General features: G+C 25.0%; 2 protein-coding genes across 4 annotated transcripts in view; one reads left to right on the top strand and one right to left on the bottom strand.

The window, feature by feature from the left end:
• Positions 1–349: 349 nt before the first annotated feature.
• LOC129957659 (coenzyme Q-binding protein COQ10 homolog A, mitochondrial-like) lies at positions 350–6,826 on the bottom strand. The gene is made up of 5 exons (XM_056070104.1): positions 6,667–6,826; positions 5,236–5,403; positions 3,633–3,825; positions 3,448–3,549; positions 350–1,711 (listed from the first exon to the last, which is right to left on the bottom strand). Exons 1-5 carry the CDS (start codon positions 6,753–6,755, stop codon positions 1,547–1,549), a joined length of 717 nt encoding a protein of 238 aa, XP_055926079.1. The 5' UTR covers positions 6,756–6,826; the 3' UTR covers positions 350–1,546.
• Positions 6,827–7,008: 182 nt separating this feature from the next.
• The window catches only part of LOC129957417 (anoctamin-5-like), a 48,922-nt gene continuing 35,165 nt past the window's right edge, over positions 7,009–20,765 (top strand). Inside the window, exons 1-6 of one of the 3 annotated variants that reach the window (XM_056069722.1) lie at positions 7,009–7,114; positions 10,217–10,313; positions 11,725–11,999; positions 12,292–12,450; positions 16,238–16,333; positions 18,028–18,063. In XM_056069722.1, coding sequence (XP_055925697.1) covers positions 10,226–10,313; positions 11,725–11,999; positions 12,292–12,450; positions 16,238–16,333; positions 18,028–18,063 — 654 coding nt within the window. In that variant the 5' untranslated portion in view covers positions 7,009–7,114; positions 10,217–10,225. Of the gene's footprint in view, positions 7,115–7,399; positions 7,559–10,216; positions 10,314–11,724; positions 12,000–12,291; positions 12,451–16,237; positions 16,334–18,027; positions 18,064–20,765 lie in introns of those variants that run through there. The other 2 variants (XM_056069723.1, XM_056069724.1) reach the window with 2 other exon arrangements.

The following is a 20,765-nucleotide window of genomic DNA, read 5'->3' as shown; positions in this document are numbered from 1 at the left end:
TTATATGTATTTTTAAATTTATGTTTAAGTATCATTAGGCTTTAGAGTTTTTTTTAATTATTATATTCCTCAGAATTTTATACTTTGTATTCTAAGTAGAAGCTCAGGAACTTTTCTGTTGAAAGCAGAGTCTACCAAAAATAGATAAAAGACAAAAATTGATTAATTTTGATCAATTTAAGTAACTTTCTCAAGCTTAAAATTTTCAATATATATAGGTATCTATCCTTAAATTGGATATTTAAGAACCTAACAGTATATTATGTTAATAAACTATGAATACATGTACAAGATGCTTTGTTCTATATTTAGTTAACATTTTTTTTAAATAAGACAAATAATATAAACAGTCATTTTTAATATTTTATTAATAGGATAAACATCCTATAAAAAAAGGATAATTTACATTTTCAACAAAAATCTAAAGATATTTCTTTGAAAATACTTATTATAACAACGTAATGTAAATTGATGACAATGCTTTTAAAGAAAATCGATTGCTATTAATGAAACATCAAGATTCAATGATGGAAATGCTACTACAAATATGCTTATTGTTCTGATAAGAGCACTTAAAAATTTTATTACTTTTTACTTTGAATATTTCCTAAATTTTTAAAAACTAATATGTTTTAATTTATAATATACAAAAAGTGATGCGTTTCCCCCCCCCTTTCTTTTGAAATGAATATGAAAACGTTGATTATAGAGAAAAGTTACTTCAAATGAATCTAGTATGAAGATATTAACTTTTTAAAAAAACTTTTAAGTAGATATGTAGCAAATTGAAACATCTATTTAGAAGCTAATTAAAAATCTGAAATTTCATTTCTTTAGTCATGTGATGAGCATTACTAATTCTGTATTTCATTCTACAAACTTCTTCATATACTTCTATAATTCAATTATATGGGAATTAACATGCTGAGAAGTTGAAAATGACAATTTTATAGTAGTAAATACAACTATTATTTATAATATATATATGATTCTTGATATTTTATTCTTTATATCTCTATTCTTGATATTTTAATAGCTATAAAAAATAAGTAAAATATGTTTATAATTTTAAAAAGCAAGAGAACTTTTATTAAAATTTCCTTTATTAAATTTTTTTATGAAAGATAAAAACTTTGAATAGAATTCATAATATATAATTTTTTTCTTAGAGCAGTTCATAATAAATTATGAAAGGATCAATACATAAATTTATAACAATAATTCAGTGAATATATTTATTTAAAAATGTATTTCATCTATAGTAGTATGTTATTTCCACATGAATTAATAGCTGGTAATTTTTATTTATAAAACAACAGATTGTGACTTAAAAAAATAAATATATAAATAATATCTTTATAACAAACATTCTTGCATCTATAAACTTCTATTAAAGCAGTAAAGGAAGATAGTTATATATTAAGTATTCAATAAAATATATTTAAATTGATATTAAATAAAATAACATTTGATATTTTTATTTTTCAATCCAGTTCCATCTAATAAATAAATATATTCAAGTTTTATTTATCTAAATAAATTATATTTAAGGTATACTGCGTATAAAGCCTGGCTTCAGCTTTACATGAGTCTGCTTCCCATAGAGTTGCTCAGCACGATTTAAGAAGGCATTCACCATTTGCCTCACAACTTCATTAAAAAATACATGGGCAACTTGCGAATGAAGCAAGGAACGAAATTCAAAGGACACCTAAAAATGATTAAACATTGTTATTTTATAACAGGAAATTATTTTTAGAACAATAAATTTTTTTTAGATATCGTGATGAGGAGATATTTCTAACTAATAATTAAACTTAACAAAAGCTATTTTTAAGTTAAAAGGGGCAGAAAAGATTTTTTGAAGGAGTTAAGTTAAATAAAACATGCTTTTAGTTTTTACAAATTTTAATCAATAAACAACATACAACATTTTGATTGCAATAATATACAATAAAATTTCAAAATAAATAGTATAATTTATATCTAATGAATTTAAGTATTTTAAAAGTGAATTTTTAATTGTTTTCATTGAAGAAATATTTAGTACAGGCATAACTTTAGAGGTTTCCCACCCTCAACAATAAATCACAGTCTTCCTCTGTGTATTAACAGTCATACCTTCAAAAAAGTTGACCATTTCAAATACCTTGGCACAATCATTAATGACAATAATAAACTCGGAGTAGAAATTGACAATAGAATAAAAATGGCTAATAAAAGTTTCTTTGTACTGATAAGCAACTAAGATCCAAGTTAATCAGTCAAAAAATTAAACTAAGAATTTATAAGACTCTTATTATGCCTATTCTGCTCTTTGCTAGTGCAACTTGGATTCTTAATTGGAGACTCAGTGTTCTCTGAACATGTTCAAGCAAAAGATCCTCAGAATTATCTTTGGGTCCAGTACTAGAGAGGATGTTGGCGAAATAGATTCATTTTTGAATTATACAAATTCTATAACCTTCGGCAACCTAAGATAACACTGGTTATCCAGAGCAATAAGTTAAGACTGCTCAACCATATCTGGAGAAGCACTGAAAACAGAGCCCTCAAAATATCCGCTTTTAAAAATCCTATGGGATCCCGGGATAGAAGAAATAGATGGCTGGATGATATAGAAAGAGACCTGAGTGTTCTGATGATAAAGAACTGGAAGGGAGTTCTGGGGGATAAAAAGCATTGGGAAAGTGCACTTCGTTGAGGCAGCAAGGTTTGCAAATGGCTGTTGTGCTCATGAAGAAGATAACTTTAGAGGTATTAAAGGTCTAAAAATAATTCACCTGTAATCACTAAAGACACAAAATATTAAACTAATGAAAATAATTTTAAAATACTTTTTATATCTAACTTTAATTAATTACAATAAATTCAAATTGTAAGTGTTACTCTGGCATTAAATTAATAGGATAATAAATCATCCACAAGTAATTATTTAATATTAATAAATGAATTAGTTTAATATATGAATAATTTTGAAGCATTTCAAACAAATTTTCTCACATAAAAATAAAAATTATATAACTTAAAGCATGCATTAATCATTGAATTTATAAATGTAATATATAGTTTTGATAAATGCATGTATAAGAACTTAGTTATGATTGATGAGATGTTTTTAATTTCTAGATGGACAAGAAGTGGGAAACTTTTACAATAAAAATTGACAAAATCTTGTCCTACTTTAAAAAATAATTGAAAGATAAAGTCTATGATTTCCCTAGACAACCTCTAAAATCACTAAATTGTTTTTTTATATTAGTATCGCACATGGGCAGAATGAATAAAGTAGTACAGTAAAATAATAATAATAATTTAAGTGATTAGAATAAAGCCAGAACAATTAATCAAGGAAGATTTCTAATCATTTAATGATAAAAAAATTATGCTAGTTTTTGTTAATATTCTGCTAGAACAGTATTTAAATAATCAGGAAGTTATACTTACATAAAAATAAAGAGTGCAAGACTTAGGATTATCAGGCAAACCAGGTTTAATATTCCAAACTGTTTCTAAATGATTGAATAACTTCCCATCTGTGCAGCAAGCCTTAAATAAGTACATAAACATCTTTTAAATTATATTAACAAAAAATATGAAGCAAATAAGAAAGATAAAATGAAAGAATTTACCTTCACTAAATGAGGCTTAGCAAGAGTTACAGATGATGTATAGCTTTCTAACAATGGTGGAAAACCGATTTGGAGTTCTGCTTTTATATGCCCAGGTCTTCTTTTAGTTACAGTTGATTTATTGCACCAGGGCAAAAAGTCTTTATAATGCTCAACATCAGCAACGACTTCATACAACTGTTCCATTGAATATCTAAAAAAAGATTATAAAAAATATTAAAAAAGTAAATATTAAAAAGATTGGCTTAACTTTTAATTTAACAAAGCTAATTTAAGTCAAATGCATATCATATAAATATCAGATTTTTCAAGGTGCCAATAATTTTTTTGAAATCTTATACTAATAAAAAACAATGTATTCATATAAATTGATATTAAATTAATTGCTTCTGATATAGCTTGGCAATTATGTCATCAGTAAATAAGTACAAATAAATATTTCACAAATTATTTTATTAAAAAAAAATCTAAAAATAATGAAATAAATTGCAAATGCTTCATAATTTACGCCTATATAGTAAACCAAATATAAATAACAAATAATGTCTTAGAAAATCTCAGATACTTTATAAAGAAAAATAATGACTCTAAATTTTAGCATCTCCAATGATAGCACTTTCTATACAAATAACTGAACATATAGGAGAATTTTTTTTTTTTTTTAATTTTATGTTCCAACTCTTCCTCAGTTTAACAAAAATGTCTATTCCTAAAAAATGTAATATTATATAACTAAGAACTATATAACACTACTTTATTACAAATAATTTCTGATATTCATTTCTAATTTGTTTGAAATCCTCTGTAATTTTAATACCTATACTACTAATTTCCAAGTTATGTTTAATTTAAAACATAGGTATTGGTACATTTCTATAAGATTATGTTGAAAATGGCAAAATTACAATAACTGTACAATAAAATTCCATTTAAATTTAAAAAAAATTCTATAAAATTTTTTCAAACCTCAAAACTGATTTCAAAATTTGGCTAATGGGTAATATGACAGATCAAAATTATCTCAGAATTTTGAAAAACAGAGTGATTTCTTCAATAATAAAAAATTATTATATTATTTAGTTCAGCTATAAAAGTAAAAAGATATAGAAATGAGAATTTTTTTTTTCTATAAAACTAATATAAATTCTATTAATTTGGCATTTTAATAGTCAAGCAGATTACAGTAAAGTCTTAAATAAATAATACTTTTTCCACAAATAATAAATATTTTGCTTCTTTCTTTCTTTATTTTTTAAGTGGGCAATGGGAACTAATTTTCATCAATTTCTATTATCACTGCTGTGAAAGTTATCAATATTTTCAGTGTTATTACAAGATATATCAAACATAACTTCTAAACAATTTTCAAGATTATTACTTTTTGAATGGAACCAAATAGATCTACAAATAAAGATATTTCAAATATTCTTATATGGCTTAATAATAGATATTCATAAATAGAAGCAAAACACTAATGTTATAATATTAATCAGATAAATGGAACATTATAAAAACATATTAAATAATTTATTTAATTTTATAAAAAATAAAGAAGAAGGGTACTTAGATTATAAATCATAATATATAAAAATTTTCTCTTTACCCAAGAACTCTTTTCTCAGAATATTCTTTTCGCTTACTGCCTAGGGGATTGGGTAAAGTAAACAACTGCCTACATAAATAAACTTTGCTATCATCTTCTATTGAGGCTACGTTCTTTCTCAACACTAAGGGCGAGAGAGTACTTTTGGTGTTGAGGCTTCGAGGCAAACTAAAAGAAAACAAATTTCTCAATAAAAACATGAATATTTGTACTTTATATATTTAAAAGTATACATAAATATATAATGTAATTGACAGCTTAATAAAACAAAGAAATGAGGAAAATCTTACAAAATTTTATACCTTTTAACCAACTTCTAGATACCTTATAGTCATCACTCATAAAAGATATAATCAAAATGAAAAAAAAACTATATGCATTATAAATGAAAGAAATTATCTGGACAGCAAAGAAAAAATTAAACTTATAAATATATTAGAAGTAAGAATTAAACAAATTTTTTACTAAAAAATTTATTTACTACAAATATTTGCAGTAATACTTTTTCCTTTGCTTTCTAATCTTATTTACAGATTAAATTGATGTTTCAATTAAAGAAAACTATTTTGTTTTAATTAGGTTCATATGAAATGAATTGCATCATTTCATGCATTTTGCTTTTCTTTTTTCCTCATAAGATTGATAGCATCAACTTTTCTTCCCATGGATAAGTCAACCTTCAATAAAACCATGTGAACTTAAGAAAAATAAGTCATGAAAGATGACAAAAGAAACAAGACAAAAACAGCCGAATAAAATAATCATAATTCAAATCAATCCATCTTTCATCAATTTGTTATTCAATCCTCTATAGATATAATGGCAATTAAATGTGAATATTTTCTATGTAGACAATATAATACCCTACAAAATTAATTTTTACCACTTCTGATATCATATAATTTAGAAGTTAAATTATGCAAAAAAATAATAATAATAATCAAGCAACGAATTTCAACCATTGAACTAATGCAAGGAATAACGCACCCGTATTTGTGATGTTTTACTAAAAGATTATATAGAAGTAAGAGTATATAAAGAAATGTGAGAATAATTAAACAGATTACAACAATATAAATTCAGCAATACAGAATACCTAAGAAAGCTGGTAAACTGATTAACGTCATTCACAAATGCAAAAACTGTTCTTGGCAAAAGGCGCCAGTTTTGGGTATGACATCATTTACCACTTGACCTTTCTTTTTCCTCGAAATTAAATTGTTCATCAACAAACTTTTAAAGCCGTATTTCGTTCAGCATGAATAAACCAGCAAATATTTTTAGAATTAAAATCCGATTTAAATGAAATGCTTAACAGAAAGTGAACATTCAAAATCAATATGTCAATCATTTTTACAATGGTATAAGTGAAAAATTCTCATGTCATTTAATGCGATAGTTACTATAGCATCTAAAAGATTAAGCACTTACCATTTTTGTACTATACAGGGTTCTGATGAGCTTAAACGGGAGAAAAGTAGTAACTTTTGCCCTGTCAAACAAGTAGCTCTACGAGCCATTACAGAAATGAACAAATCATTTTTGTTTACGAGTTATGCAACCTTTCGACAGAGGCAAAGTCAAAAATGTTTACATTTTTGAGGATTGAGGAACCAATGCTAAAACTAATTTACTATATAATTATTTTCAAATATAATGAAATTGTAGACTAGTTTCATGAAATACAATTTTTAAATAAAGAATTAAATATCAAGTTATGAAAGAAAACGAAACTATCAGAAAATTTTCACTGTTAACCGCAGTAATTATCGATGTCTATTGCTATCAAATATCGAAAAATACATGTAATAAAAGGTTTAGTGGTGATTGATGGAATTTAAATTTAGTATGTAGTTTTAATTTTTCGGTCAAAGAACCGGTGTGTACCTGTTGAATATATTGATAGATTTTAAAATTTGTTTTTAGATCATTAATTTGGTGATGAATCAGAAAGTATCAAATTTTTCTGTAGTTTTTCCTTCTAGCAAAGAATGTTTAATCAAACTGTTGTAAAATATAGACCATATACTTTGAATGTTTCATTACAATTATACCTTGACCTAATCAGGTGCTGTAATTTAATATAGGCTATTTGTTGTTTATCTTGTGAAAAAACAAGCGGAAATTCGGGATGTACCCGGAAAAAGAAAACTTATCAATTTCCGACATTGTGTAACAGGAATATTTATTTTGCGATAAAATTATATTCATGACATAATAATGCCCGTGAATAGAGAAATGCCATTAAATATTTCGCTGTAAATGATGTTAGTCTCGCATTATACGTAAAGAACAATGCTTTAATTTGATAGATTTTCACCAGGTATTTGTAAAACAATTTGATTCCTTTTATTTAGACATTAATTGAACCACTAACAGTTCTGAATAAATGCATTTTTAAGTAGCCTTTTTATTCTACTTATCAAAACATTTTCAACTCGGATCATAAATTCCAAATTGTTTCATCAAGTAAAAAGAAAAAAAAAAAATGTTTGAAAGTAAATGTCACTTTAAAATATTTGTTTTTAAATTTTGCATATTTTTTATAGTAAATTTAGATAGTTGATATAATTAAAATTTTTTTTGTAGTTATTAGTGGTTTGGAATATTATATTGTATATTCAACTGTTTAAAAATAGAAAAAAAAATCAATTTTTTAGTTCCACTTTTCATTTATGTCAATATAAATTTTCTAATTCAGATAATATTTTTTTTATTTATATTTGTATTTAAATTCATATCATGAAATCATTTAAAATTATTTGAGATGTGTTTTATGTAGATGCAAAACTATTCATGTAGCATACTGATAAAAAGATTGTTGCTTGTAATAAAAATTCTATTTTTCGTTAGATGTTTATATACATCTCATTATTATGGGAAAAATTTCCATACCCTCCTCATCTTGGGTTTCTCCCTCCCCTTCTCAATTTTGCTTCTCTGCTTAAATAATAGCTTGACATTATTTTGTTTGAGTGTAACTGCATTGGTCATTTAAAAAAATAGAATTAAATAATTTTTTAATATTTTCATTTAGTTTTACAAAGATGAAAAAGCAAGGATACAGTTATTTGAATAGTTCATATATCAATCTATGAAAAAATACTTTGCAATGCTATATTAATATGTAATTCTTGCATTGCTTAAAATTTAAAGTTGAATAAAAATTAATACTTTAATGTCACTGTACTAATTGAATTATTGTACAATGAAATGATATATCATACTTATGCTCAGGCCTTGTTCTACTATGCATGCAAAACAGGTATTTCATTATTCTTGAGATGATTAATTTTCTTTTTATGTAATAATTCTATAATAGTTTTAGTATCTCAAGCACTTTTTGTATTAACTTATTTATTTTATTGCTCAATTAATCATATTTATTTGACTTCCTAATGATTATGTTTGGCACAACTCATCATTTTTTGAAGCTCAACATTTTTTTTTTTCCTGCAAGCCTATGTCAGGTTTGTTAAATATTTCTGTAATGTAGTCTGATTCCATGTATTTTCATGGCAAAAAATAGTATTGAAATTGTGTTGGGAAAATTTTATCTTGTTGAGCAAATTAAAATATTCATCTGAAGTTGCCCTTAAAGAAACCATTGAGAAAATGCGAAGTAATCAACAAAATTCAGTTATAATTGTGAATCCTTTTACTTAAAGCTTTAATTTTATTATTTATTAATCAGTAATTTTTTTTTTTGGGGGGGGGGGTGAATTATTGCTTTTGAAATTTACTCACTATTAGATAAGCTTTCAATTATTCAGTGTGATTACAGTTCAGTCAGCAAGAAACAAGACTCTGCTGTATTAAATAAATTTGATTTAAAATCTGTTTAATGTACGGGTTCTCATTTTATCTAAGGAACACTAATCTGAAAGTACTTGCTATTTTTTTCTAATTTTTTTAAAGGGTGCATGTTATTTTTAATGAAGTAAATAAAAGGAGGTGCATTCCAATGAAATGTAATTGACAATCATTTTTTTATATTCCTATTATAAAATGGAATTATAAAAAAAAAAGGGGGGGGGGAGAAAGGAAAAGGTAACTAGGAAAAATGAAACGAGTAGGAAAGAAACTGTGGAAGAAAAAAGAAATCGGTAGGAAAGAAAAAATTTCTAAAAATAAAAATATAGTGTTTTTCTCTCTCTCTATCCTTGTTTTTTTTTTTTTTTTTTTTTTTTTTTCCCATGGTTGAAGAATATGCTACAAATCTACCAGCTCTGGCAATGACATAAAAATATAATTTTTTTCTTCTATTTTTACATCATTTTGTGATGCGTACTGGATAATAGTTAATTTCCATTTAAATTATTCCCTTCTGGATAGTTGAAATTTGCATTACAGATAAGACAACTTTAAGTGCCTTAAAAAAAAACACACCTAAAATAGATTTTAATGCAGAAAGAATTGGTTTTCATATTCAAAGTGAGGTTAAAGTAGTGTGACTAATAAATAATTTTTATTGTGAAAAACATAAGATCATAAACTCCTTGAAAAGGAAAAGATGCCCTATGCTTCAAAAATAAGACACCCAGGTATTTTAAATTATTATCAAATATATTGCTGTTTTAAGAAATTAAATACATTGAAATTAATTTTTTGATGTAATTGTTAGACACAACATCATTTATGAAATCAGAATTATTATTATTATTGATCCTAGTATCTTTATAAATTTTCCATGCATGATATGTTAATTGATTTGAATTGGATTTGTATACATTTTAGTCATTTAGTGTTGATTAGGTAATTTATTTAAAGCCATCTGCTATGGCAAATTATTGTCCACCCTTCTGATCCTGTCTGAGGTCTAATATAACATAAGATATAATTCTATACATTTTTATTCAGCTTTTACTAAAAAGTTATTTTGATAGAAGTATTTATATATATATACTAATGATTTTTTACAAATTAAAATATAAAAAGATTCATCCTCAGTTTTTTTTATTGTTTATTTATTTATTTATAGTTTTAAATAATGGATGGTGATAATGAAAATCAAGAAGATGACTTAGATCGAAATTCTGAATATCTTGGAAATTGGCTGAGAAAGAGAGCATCTGAAGGTAGCATTCATTTTACATTTAATAATACTATAGCATAAGCATAAAATAAAGTTAATAATTTTTTTTTTTTAAATTTAAGGTTACTGTTTAGGGGGGGGGGAAAATCAGAAATAGAACTATTTTATGCAGATTGTATTAATACATCTTATTGTTTCCATTATTTATATCTTCCCCTCTTTTTTTTAAATATTTTTTTGGTAAGAAATTGAAAGAAACTATATTTTATGAAATAAACTTCTTCAAAAAGAAAATTATTTAAATTATTATACCTTAAAATTTCTGATGGATTCTTCAAGAAATAAAGTATTTACTTTTAGTAATGTTTAATGAAAAATTTTACTGTTATTTGTGAAATGATTTTAGTTCAATATCGTGTTTTAGATGCTAAAACAATTTTCTTGCACATTATGAAATATAAATTTATATTTGTTCTAATGTCTTTAATTTTGAAAAAGTAAAAAAATGATATTTTATAATTATTAAAAAATTTGCTAATATAATAGATTGGTACTCTTCCGTTAGCCGGGTGCGAGCGAAAAATTGCCAAATAAAGCAGAATTCCGCCAAATTTCTTGCGCCAAATTCACGTTTGGTTCACAATTGGCGACATTTGCACCCGGCTAACGGAAAAGTACCAACAGATTTTAAGGAAGTTATTACAAGTAATGGGAAAAGTAACTGTGGAATTAATTAAACCAAATATTTCTTTATTTATCTCTAGTGGTTGTATTAAAGCTGAGCAAACAAAGATAAATTAAAAGCAAACAGTGATTTTGTGCATCAAATATTTGGAAATATAAATTAGAGTTGCAGTAGAATTTGAATTTGTTTATATCTTTGAAAATATTACCCATTTAATAAAGAATTCTTAAGCATAAGGAAAAAATTATTAAAAGAAATGAATAATTAGTTATTGTTCTTTAGATTTTAGCTCTACTTTTGAGGAAATTTTTTAATAAGGCAAATAAAAATTGAGAATTTTATATTTCTGACCAACAATCTTTTCATATTTTAACTTTGCTTAATTTACATAGTTAATAGTTAGTGTAAATGAATAAATAATATGTAATCAATATTTTTTATATCTAATTAAAAATAATTGTATTCCAATTTTAAATCTTTACTGCAGCTTAAGTTATAATGTAATTTCTCATTTGAGCATGCTATCCTTTTATTTTCTAATTTCGAGAGAGATTGTTCTTGAATAAGAATATTTTTAATCATATGACAAATTCGAAATAAAGTTTTAAATTTTCCCTTGAATTCTTTTTTATTGGAATGGGATCCAAGTAGCATAATATTATAGTTTAAATAAAAGAACATCAATTTTATTTGTTTAAAATTTCACACTGTTTAGTTTGAGTGTAATTTTGATTTTGTTAATTGAAACATTGTTTTTACTCTTTTGCAGCAAGTGTATATGTCAGTGCAGAAAATATAGCTCCCACAGAAGGTGATGATTTCAAAAGTACTACTCAACTCTATCCAAAAATATCAGATGAACCTTCTGAAACTCCAAACAATAAAAGATCACCCACGAAATCCAATAGTTCTGTGAATGAGTCACCTAATAAAGTAGATACATTAGTTCTTCGAAGTACAGGAAAATATTCAAAGCCTCATGAAACAATCAAATTGGAACACCTTCTCAAACCTGATGGTGATACTGCCTCATTGTTATCTATTGTAAGAAAATATTTATTTCCTTTTAAGTTATATCATATAGATTAAATAGACATGGATTTTACTATACCTTTCTATTAATTTGATTCTAAGGAAAATGCAACTAAATATACCAAGTACTACTAGTTAATTTTAAGCTTGTGCTAAGCTTATAATAAGCTTTTTATATAATTTTTTTTTTAAAAAAATGTTAATATTTGCTGTGTTAATAGAACTGTCAATATTTTATACCTACATTTATCTTTTGTAGCAATTGATGATATCTTTATGATAAAGAATAAATAATTTATTTTAGGAATCGGCTGTCTTCTTTGATGATCATGTGCGACGTATAGATTTTGTTCTAGTATATTCCATTGAACCAGCTGACAATGGAGAACACCATGTTACAGCCAGAAAAATTTTTGAAAATAATTTAAAAGCAGAAGGATTAGAGTTGGAACATGTTTACCAGGTAATTTTTTTTATAATATTACCAAAAAATTTTATTATGATATTAAAATACCTAGAATAAATCTCTAGTTTTAAAATTAAGTGAAATAAAATAGAATTTTAAAGAGAAAAATTTACAAAATTAAATATTTTGAAAACAGTTTAAAATACTCATTCACCAAAAAATATTATCTATACTTACTATATTAATATTCATGCTTTACTTACTTGACTATACAATAAAAACTGCAGGGCATATCATTTTATCCATTAAAATAATCCTTCAATGCTGCATATATATTTTACAATAGTTCATACATTTGAATAGAATTTTGTTTTAAATACCAATAATCATTTTTCTTGTTATTGAAAATTTATTTTGAAAACAAATATTATTTAATTTCAAAAAAAAAAAAATTTTTTTTCTCTTTCTTTTGTCTAAATTTTGGCAATAGGAATTTGTTCTGGATAAATTTCTAGAAATGTAACTTAGTTTTGTCTCTACAATTGTACATTTGATGCTTTATCTTAGTGATATTATAAATTTGTTTATTTAGAATATGTGGATAGATTTGTCATTCTTATTTTATATAGATGCTCACAGGTTTTTTTCTCCCCCTTCTTTGAGGTTACAAGTTGCCCTTACTCTATGTTATTATTTCTGGTTCACAGCAATAAAAAATAAAGGTTGAGATAAATGTAATTTCATTGTGACATTTATCATTGAAGATTTTGTGAAAGTACAATTACAATTGATGTGTAGTTTTGTTACATAAATTTGTTAGACTTTTGATAAAGGAAAAAAAATTGAATTGCAATAAAATAATTCAATTTTTAAAAAATCCATTTTAATGCATTCTTATGAAGATGTCTTAATTCTTGTTATGCATTGTATAAACATTTCTAACTTTTGTAAAATGTCAAAGACTGTTTCCACCTATGAATTTTGTTTATTTATTATTTATTGACAATGATTAATTTAGATATTTTTTGGAACAAAAATCTTTTGGTTTGTACTCTTTTTTTGATAGTAGTAAATTATGTACATCTGATATTTGTATGAAATCTCAATATTATGGATACTAGAGGATATTCAGGATTGTATTGGATACCCTCCTAAAGCATTCCCCTCCTATGGCTTTTTATCCAAATGTCCCATTATTAAATTATATTTTTTCTTAATAACTTAATTTTAAAAGAGCAACTTTAAGTTGGTCAAAACTACTTATATTTTTCCCTGCAAAATAAAATATTATAATTTTGATACAATGAAAAAGCTTTCATCAATTTCCATAACATTTGATGGCAATGTGCCTTGTGTTTTACAACTTCATTGTGTAACATTCATAGAACTTCTGATTCTCAGCAACAAAAAACTGAACTTGGTGTGATCTCATTATCATCATTAAATATACATGTCTTGAAATGACTTCTGAGATGAACTGAATTATTTTTATCATAACAGCACAGAAATCGAAACTAAAATTGAAACCTAGTAGCCATTTCTAGCCACATTATAATCATTTCTAAAAGATATATGTTTCATCACATAAATAGCGGTAACTCAATCCTACAACCTTAATATATTCACAAGTGAGAATCAATCACCATACTAGAAGCTTCTCATCCCACATCTAGTTTTGTGAAAATAAGATAATAAAGTATGGAAACATTTCTCTTTTTCTCACTTTTAGTTAGAATTACATCATATAAACAATCCTATAAAAGATTGCACCCAACCTGTGTCTACAGCAAGGTTAAATTTCATTAAATAATGAAATTTAAATAAACTCTACAAATGATAGAAATCATTCAAAAGAGTAGCTAAATATTTGTTAATGAATGTAATATTTTTACACCTACTTAATAGCTGTAAGATATATGTTATAAAGAGAATGAAGTGAAACTAAAAACTATAACTTTAGCTCTATTTTCAGATTTAAAGAAATTAAATTTTGGAATTCTTACCATCTTGTATAAAAGTTGAATAAATTTTGAAAAAATCATATCAAACAAAATTAAAATATTTCATAAATAAATATTTCATAACACATTTAGGCTTAACTTTTTTTCTGACAGAATGTGTTTGTTTTTCTCTGTTGGTTTTAGATTGCTTTCTGTTGGTTAAGTTATTTTATTGCTTTTATTCATTGCACTTCTTTACCAGTATTATTTTTAAAAATCTGTTTTACTATATTTTATTATTTCATAACCATAGAATTAAAAATCAGTATTGGAACTTAATACAATAAATCTTAATATATTTAAATGATTATACATTTTGTGTGTGATTTATTTTGTTAATTACAACATATTACTTATTTATTTTTATATATTCAGTATTGCTTTTTATTTGTTTCATGTTTTATTAATCAACATAATCATTTAGTTATTTTCAATGACATTTTTTTAGGGTTTTATTATTTTAAAGATAGTTTTGAGTTTTTTATTCTATGATTGAGAATTTTTATAAGTTTTATTAAATCAAAGATAGCAAAATTAATATTTTTTATTGTTATTCATTTATGCTTAACATAAATAATGTATTTAACTTATAGTTTTAAAAATGTCTTTACTGCTGTTATATAATTTATAAAACAAATGATATCATGATTTTATTAAGTTCTGAATGCCAGTAGGTAATTGGAACTAATCACTTATTGTAATAATACCTATATTTTTTTATAATTGGTCTGGCATATTTCTAATTCAAATTTTTGTAGGTAAATTCAATGATTTCTGCATAGAGAATAAATTATGCCATATTTTCTTCTAATATTGTTATAAGCCAGACATGACAAATTTTGAATTCCTCCCCACAAAACCTCCTTGTGCTTTATTCAAATACAACAATTTATACAAGCTTCAATTTTTAAAAAATATAACTTTGTAATTTTCAGTTATAGATATGATACTACATTTAATAAACTTTATATTACATTTTAAAAAGCATGTAAAATAATTTTGTTCTTAAACTGATAAACCGAGTTTATCAAGTTTAAAATCTTTATTTCTTTATATTAAGAAGAGTAGATATAGAATTTATCAGTGAGAAAGAGGTCTCATTTTAGTTCCTTTAGATTTAAAAATTATAATTGCATACATTAATTCTCTAAAAATTAGTTTTTAACTTCTTATAACTGTAAATTGTTTTTGAATTATTAAAATTAAAGAACCCCAAAATGATACACCATCTAGAAAAGTACCAGAGAGGAGTTTCTTCAGTGTAAGAGATTAAACAATAAAAAAAATAATAATAAAATTGCTACTTTAATATTCTTATTAAATATTGATTCTATACTTAATTTCTAAATCACATGCACAGATTTGAAGATGCTCAAAATTGTTCACATAAAATTATATAAGTGCTGATTAATTTCACCTAACAGATATTTATGCTTATGAAAGGAAATAAATTTCCTGAAAGTCCAGAGTACTGAATTCTTCTTGGACCAATTTTGAAAGAAATCAAAGCAAATGAGAATTCTTTCTAATTCAGAAATAATAATTATTTCAGAGATGTTATATTATATATCAAGAACAGGCATTAATATATCTTTGTTTTTATTTTATTTATTTTACAAAATAAACTTTCACTTCTATGAAAATTATAACTTATTTTTCCAGTCAGCATAAATTAAAGTTGATTTATATGGAATTCATTATCATTTTAATATGCATGCTAGAAATTAAAAAAGAAATCAGTTTAGATGTTGAAAACTAATAATTTGAATAACTTTTAATCATATCATTTATTCATTCATAAAATAAATTAATTAAATTTAATGAAAAGTCTTCATTTTTTTCAGGCAGAAACTGGATTAGTGTATGTGAAAATCCATGCTCCATGGGAAATTCTCAGCCGTTATGGTGAAATTTTGAAATTCAAAATGCCAATGAAAGAGGTTAGATGTCTTAGAATAGTGCTTGATTTTGTGCCTTTTTATTATTTATTAATAATATCTATATTAAAAAGAGTTTTAAATAAATTATTGCATTATGGAAAACAGAAATATTATTTTTATATAATTTATTTGAATATAGATTGTTAAAACCTCACATTTCTTTTTAAAATTTGGAATTTAGGAAAGAAACAGGAAATTGATTTCTTTATTTTTTAAATTAGTAGATTATAAGGCTTATAATGCATTTTGAGTCCATGGGTCTTGTCTGCCCCATTTTCCATAACTCCAACTATCATATTTGTGAAGAAATCTAAAATTATCTATGGAATAATCAGAATTACTTGCAGATCAGATATTCTAATAATTAATGAGCTAATGTGTTCAGAAAGCAAAAGAAATAAACTGATACATTTGTAACTTTCATTTTAAAAAAAAAACAACTATTTTTTGTTATATATTTGTTTTGATTTTTTATTAGGCATTTCTCTTCAGAATATGTTATGAAATATATTAAATGTTGTAAAGAGAAATGCATTAAACACTTGTTTAGATAATTTAAAATAAGATATAAACAAGGTGAATGCAAGTATCCTTTATTCTGCCCACTCACCCCAAATTTAAATTTAAATTTGGATGGAGGAAAGAATATTTGTGGTTAAATATAAATTAAATTATCATACTTGTTTCTGATAATTTAATTTTATATTTCATCACAAATATGATGCACAAACCTGAATTTCACTCCCATTATTTTATTTATTTTTGTTAATGGGAAGAAATGTATGTAAACATAATTTTCAAAATGCATGGCTGAAAAGAAGAAATTTTAACTTATTTCACCACAAGAAGCATATTATGTACATGGAAGAAGAAATGATATATTGATATCTGTTTACATTGTCATTCAAGAGCAAAGTGACAGAAAATTTTTTCTCTTCAGTGATTTTACTATGAGAGTTTGATAAGGATTTCTTTGATATATGTAGACTTAGGAAAAGGAATTCTTTCATAGCACTAAAATAATATTATATACATTAGGGGTTTTTATTCCTTCTCTTGAAGTGTGAGAAAATGCTAAAATCATCGGGTTTTTTAGAGCAGGTGTTAAAAATAATTAAATAAAAAATGGGAGTTGGATTACGAAATAAGAGAACATTTTAGAATGAAGTTAATATGGACTAATTTAAAATAAAAATTTGGAAATTAAGGCTTAATTTAAAAATATCATCATACATTTATATGTGTAATAGTGATGATCTTTATTGCGTTATGTGTTTTTTTATTGTTGTTATCCATCCTTTTTGTATTAGTTTTTTAACTTTTTTACTGGTAAGTACTTTATTTTGAATGTTTGTGATTTTGAAAAACTAACTTAAAGTTAAGTCTGATTTTCAACTAATGAAATATGGGTACTTACATGCTATTCCATCAGTCAAGTATGTTGGCATTCAATCATATATCACACGAGAAGTAAAAACCTGAAATAGCATATGCACTGCATAGCTGTCTTTGTATAAGTGTAGCTAAATCAATCAGAAACCTAGATACTGCATATCTTTCTTAATTATACCTCATAGATAGGCTTCATAAAAGCTTTTAAAGTGTAATGCCAACATTCTGGATCCAGTGGTATAGTAGTAAGTACCAAAGTTTGTTTTATTAACCTGATTTCAATGATTGGTTTTCCTTCCTAGAGCTTGTTTGAATTGCCTGAACGAACTTCAAATAATGTAAGCATGCCTGTTTTTTTCCATATTCACATAATCTTTACTGTGCTATGTTAACCTTACTTTTTTATGTTGTGTTTTGTGATATGATTAGGCACATGTGTGATGTATCATTGACTTTTTGCCATTCTGTGCTTTTTTTAAATCTAAAATATAGTATGTACCGGATAAATACATTCTATTATGATACGATTAACCAAAGCAGTTACACATAATTAGCTATGAATATTGTGAGCTGTTGATAAGAGGGAGTGTTGGCCTGTTTTTATGGATATGCAAATTAATTAGTTATTTTGAATAATATATGAATTCACTTACAGTTTCCAGTATTCAAATTGCAGCTCTAATTAATTTAAAATGAACTTGGCAAATCCATATTCACATAATTTTTAGTATACAAATAACAATTATACAAGCTACTTATATTTAACATTATAAGAATGGTTATTTCTAACCTGAAATTTGCTGCTTCATAAAATCTTGATATATGGAATTGGATATTTGTTTTGTACCTTATGCAATTCCCCACACCTTGGGAGATATAAACGAGATTTAGCACTCATGTTCCTTAGCACCTTGAATAATTAGCTGTCTTTTTAAATAATTGCTATATTCCTCTTAAAAACCAAATTAATAATAAGAAGATGCTTTTCTTATCAGTTTCATTATTACATTTTCACTAATTTTATACCATTTTCTAAAATAATAATAATAGTAATAATTTTTCACTAATACCATTTCCTTTTCAAAATTATTTCGCTAAATTTTATCAGTATTTTAATATTAGTACAAACATATTTTGTAGCAATTCCTCTTTTTGATTGAAATATTAAATCTATTTAATGACATCTGTCTCTTGCACATTTTCATCAATATAGAGGTTTACATTTTCACTTTATTTTATAATACAAGCACTTTTTAATAAGCAGATGCAATAACTTATCTTTAAATACAATCTTTTGAAAGTATTGCAATGTCTTTTAGAATAGACTTAATTTTGTCTTGTAATTCAGCATCAAATAGTTTTTTGATTGGCCCAATTGTCTTATTATATGTCTTTTTGAAGACTTTTCTTTTTTTAGCTTGGGCTTATTGAAAAAGATTTCGTATGATATGTTTGTCAACTTTTATTGAATTATTATCTAGTTTATAACATTGGTTTCATATATATATATATCAATGGACATTTTCTTCTAACTTTGACAAAATGTAACTTTTTAGCCTCAGTAATTAATTATAATTTTGTACTATTTAGAATTCAGGCATTTATTTCTTCATTTAATCATTTCTGTGATGAAAAAAAGTCAAATACTGGATTTGAATATTTGATTTAAAGAATTTTTAATTATTGTGGATTGCAGAAAAAAATTTTCAAAATAAACGAGTATAACCACAAATATTTCTCTTAAAAAATGTTGTTTTCAAGCATGTTTACATTCTATTGAGTTTACACTGTATCTATTTTCATGAAAGTTAATTGCCTGAATTTTTTTTGAGTTTGTAATTATTAGAATTTTTATTTTAGTAGGCATCTGTTTATATGAAGTATTAAATGAAGGAAATATAAGTTATTGCAAATCAAAGAATCTTTTAAGATGTCTGATTTAAAATTGTCACTTATTTAAGCTTAAACTTAATCTTCAAGTTGCCAGTATCAACATAGAATCTTCTTATTTCTCCATTATTATTCCAATTTTTCATTCAACTAGAAACTTATTAATACATGTTGCCATGCTCTAAAATAAGAATGCCTAGTAATCTTTGCATATATTCTACAATGCTTAACATATATAATGCTAAGGAGTTATCTTATACCTGAAGGCTTTAGAATGTTAATTAACTACCTTTTATTTATTAGGATTGAGAGCCTTAAATTTGTCAGAGCTTTGAATATAAGAAAGTGAAAGCTATATAATATAAAATTATATATACATGTTTTCTGCTTATATATAGAACAAATAAATGCTGACATGGACACTGGATTAGTGTCTAGTGTAACTGATATTAAAGGATCTGAAATATTAATATTTTTAACATTTAATAATAACTCTTGTTTGCACTATCTCTTGATTAACAGTAAAAACAATTTCCTAAATCTTAAAAATGATAAAAAAAGAAAAGAAAAACCCAGAATAAAAAAAAAAATTCTGTAAAATATATCGGAATTACAAGGCATATAAAGACAGTTAATAAAACAATAAGAATGTATAAAATAGTAAAGAAAAAATAATTATACCATAAAATAACAACATTTATTAGCCAATATATGTAACTGCTGATAGGTGATAACTCCAAGTTTTTTTTCAAGGTTATGCAACATCAACAGATATTCCAGGGTTCTTTTCACAGCAGTAACACAACAAACTTCCTATCAACATGTTGGCCCTTTGAGGTATGGTTCACAGGCTGTTTGGCTGAATTTAAATTAATGACACATGTTAAATACTTATTTGAAGCTAGCAGAGTGTAACACTCATTCTGTAATGGGGAAGACTTAAATATTGAAATCTCAGCTGAATTGTTGATAAATTCAAGTGGAGAAAAAGCACTGCTTTTCACTTTTTAATGTTTACATAGTTACAAACAGTAAACAAATTGTGATTCCTTCAGTAATGGTTTGGTGTGCAGCCTTATCTTATGTCTCCCCTACCTGTAGATTCATTTTCTCTTTTTTTTTTCCCCTTTGTTCCTCTTTCCTTCATTTG

Source organism: Argiope bruennichi, chromosome 11 (assembly GCF_947563725.1).
Source record: "Argiope bruennichi chromosome 11, qqArgBrue1.1, whole genome shotgun sequence".
NCBI classification, from domain to species: domain Eukaryota; kingdom Metazoa; phylum Arthropoda; class Arachnida; order Araneae; family Araneidae; genus Argiope; species Argiope bruennichi.
The sequence above is the reverse complement of the archived record's forward strand: the minus strand, read 5'-3'. Positions and strand labels throughout refer to the sequence as shown.

Coding starts and splice junctions, on each gene's coding strand:
- LOC129957659 (XM_056070104.1), bottom strand. CDS start 6,755: ATGGCTCGTAGAGCTACTTGTTTGACAGGGCAAAAGTTACTACTTTTC. Junction 3,826..5,235: donor TCTGAGAAAAGAGTTCTTGG/GTAAAGAGAAAA, acceptor ATCTTTTTTTAG/ATATTCAATGGAACAGTTGT. Junction 1,712..3,447: donor CTTGCACTCTTTATTTTTAT/GTAAGTATAACT, acceptor AATCATTTTTAG/GTGTCCTTTGAATTTCGTTC.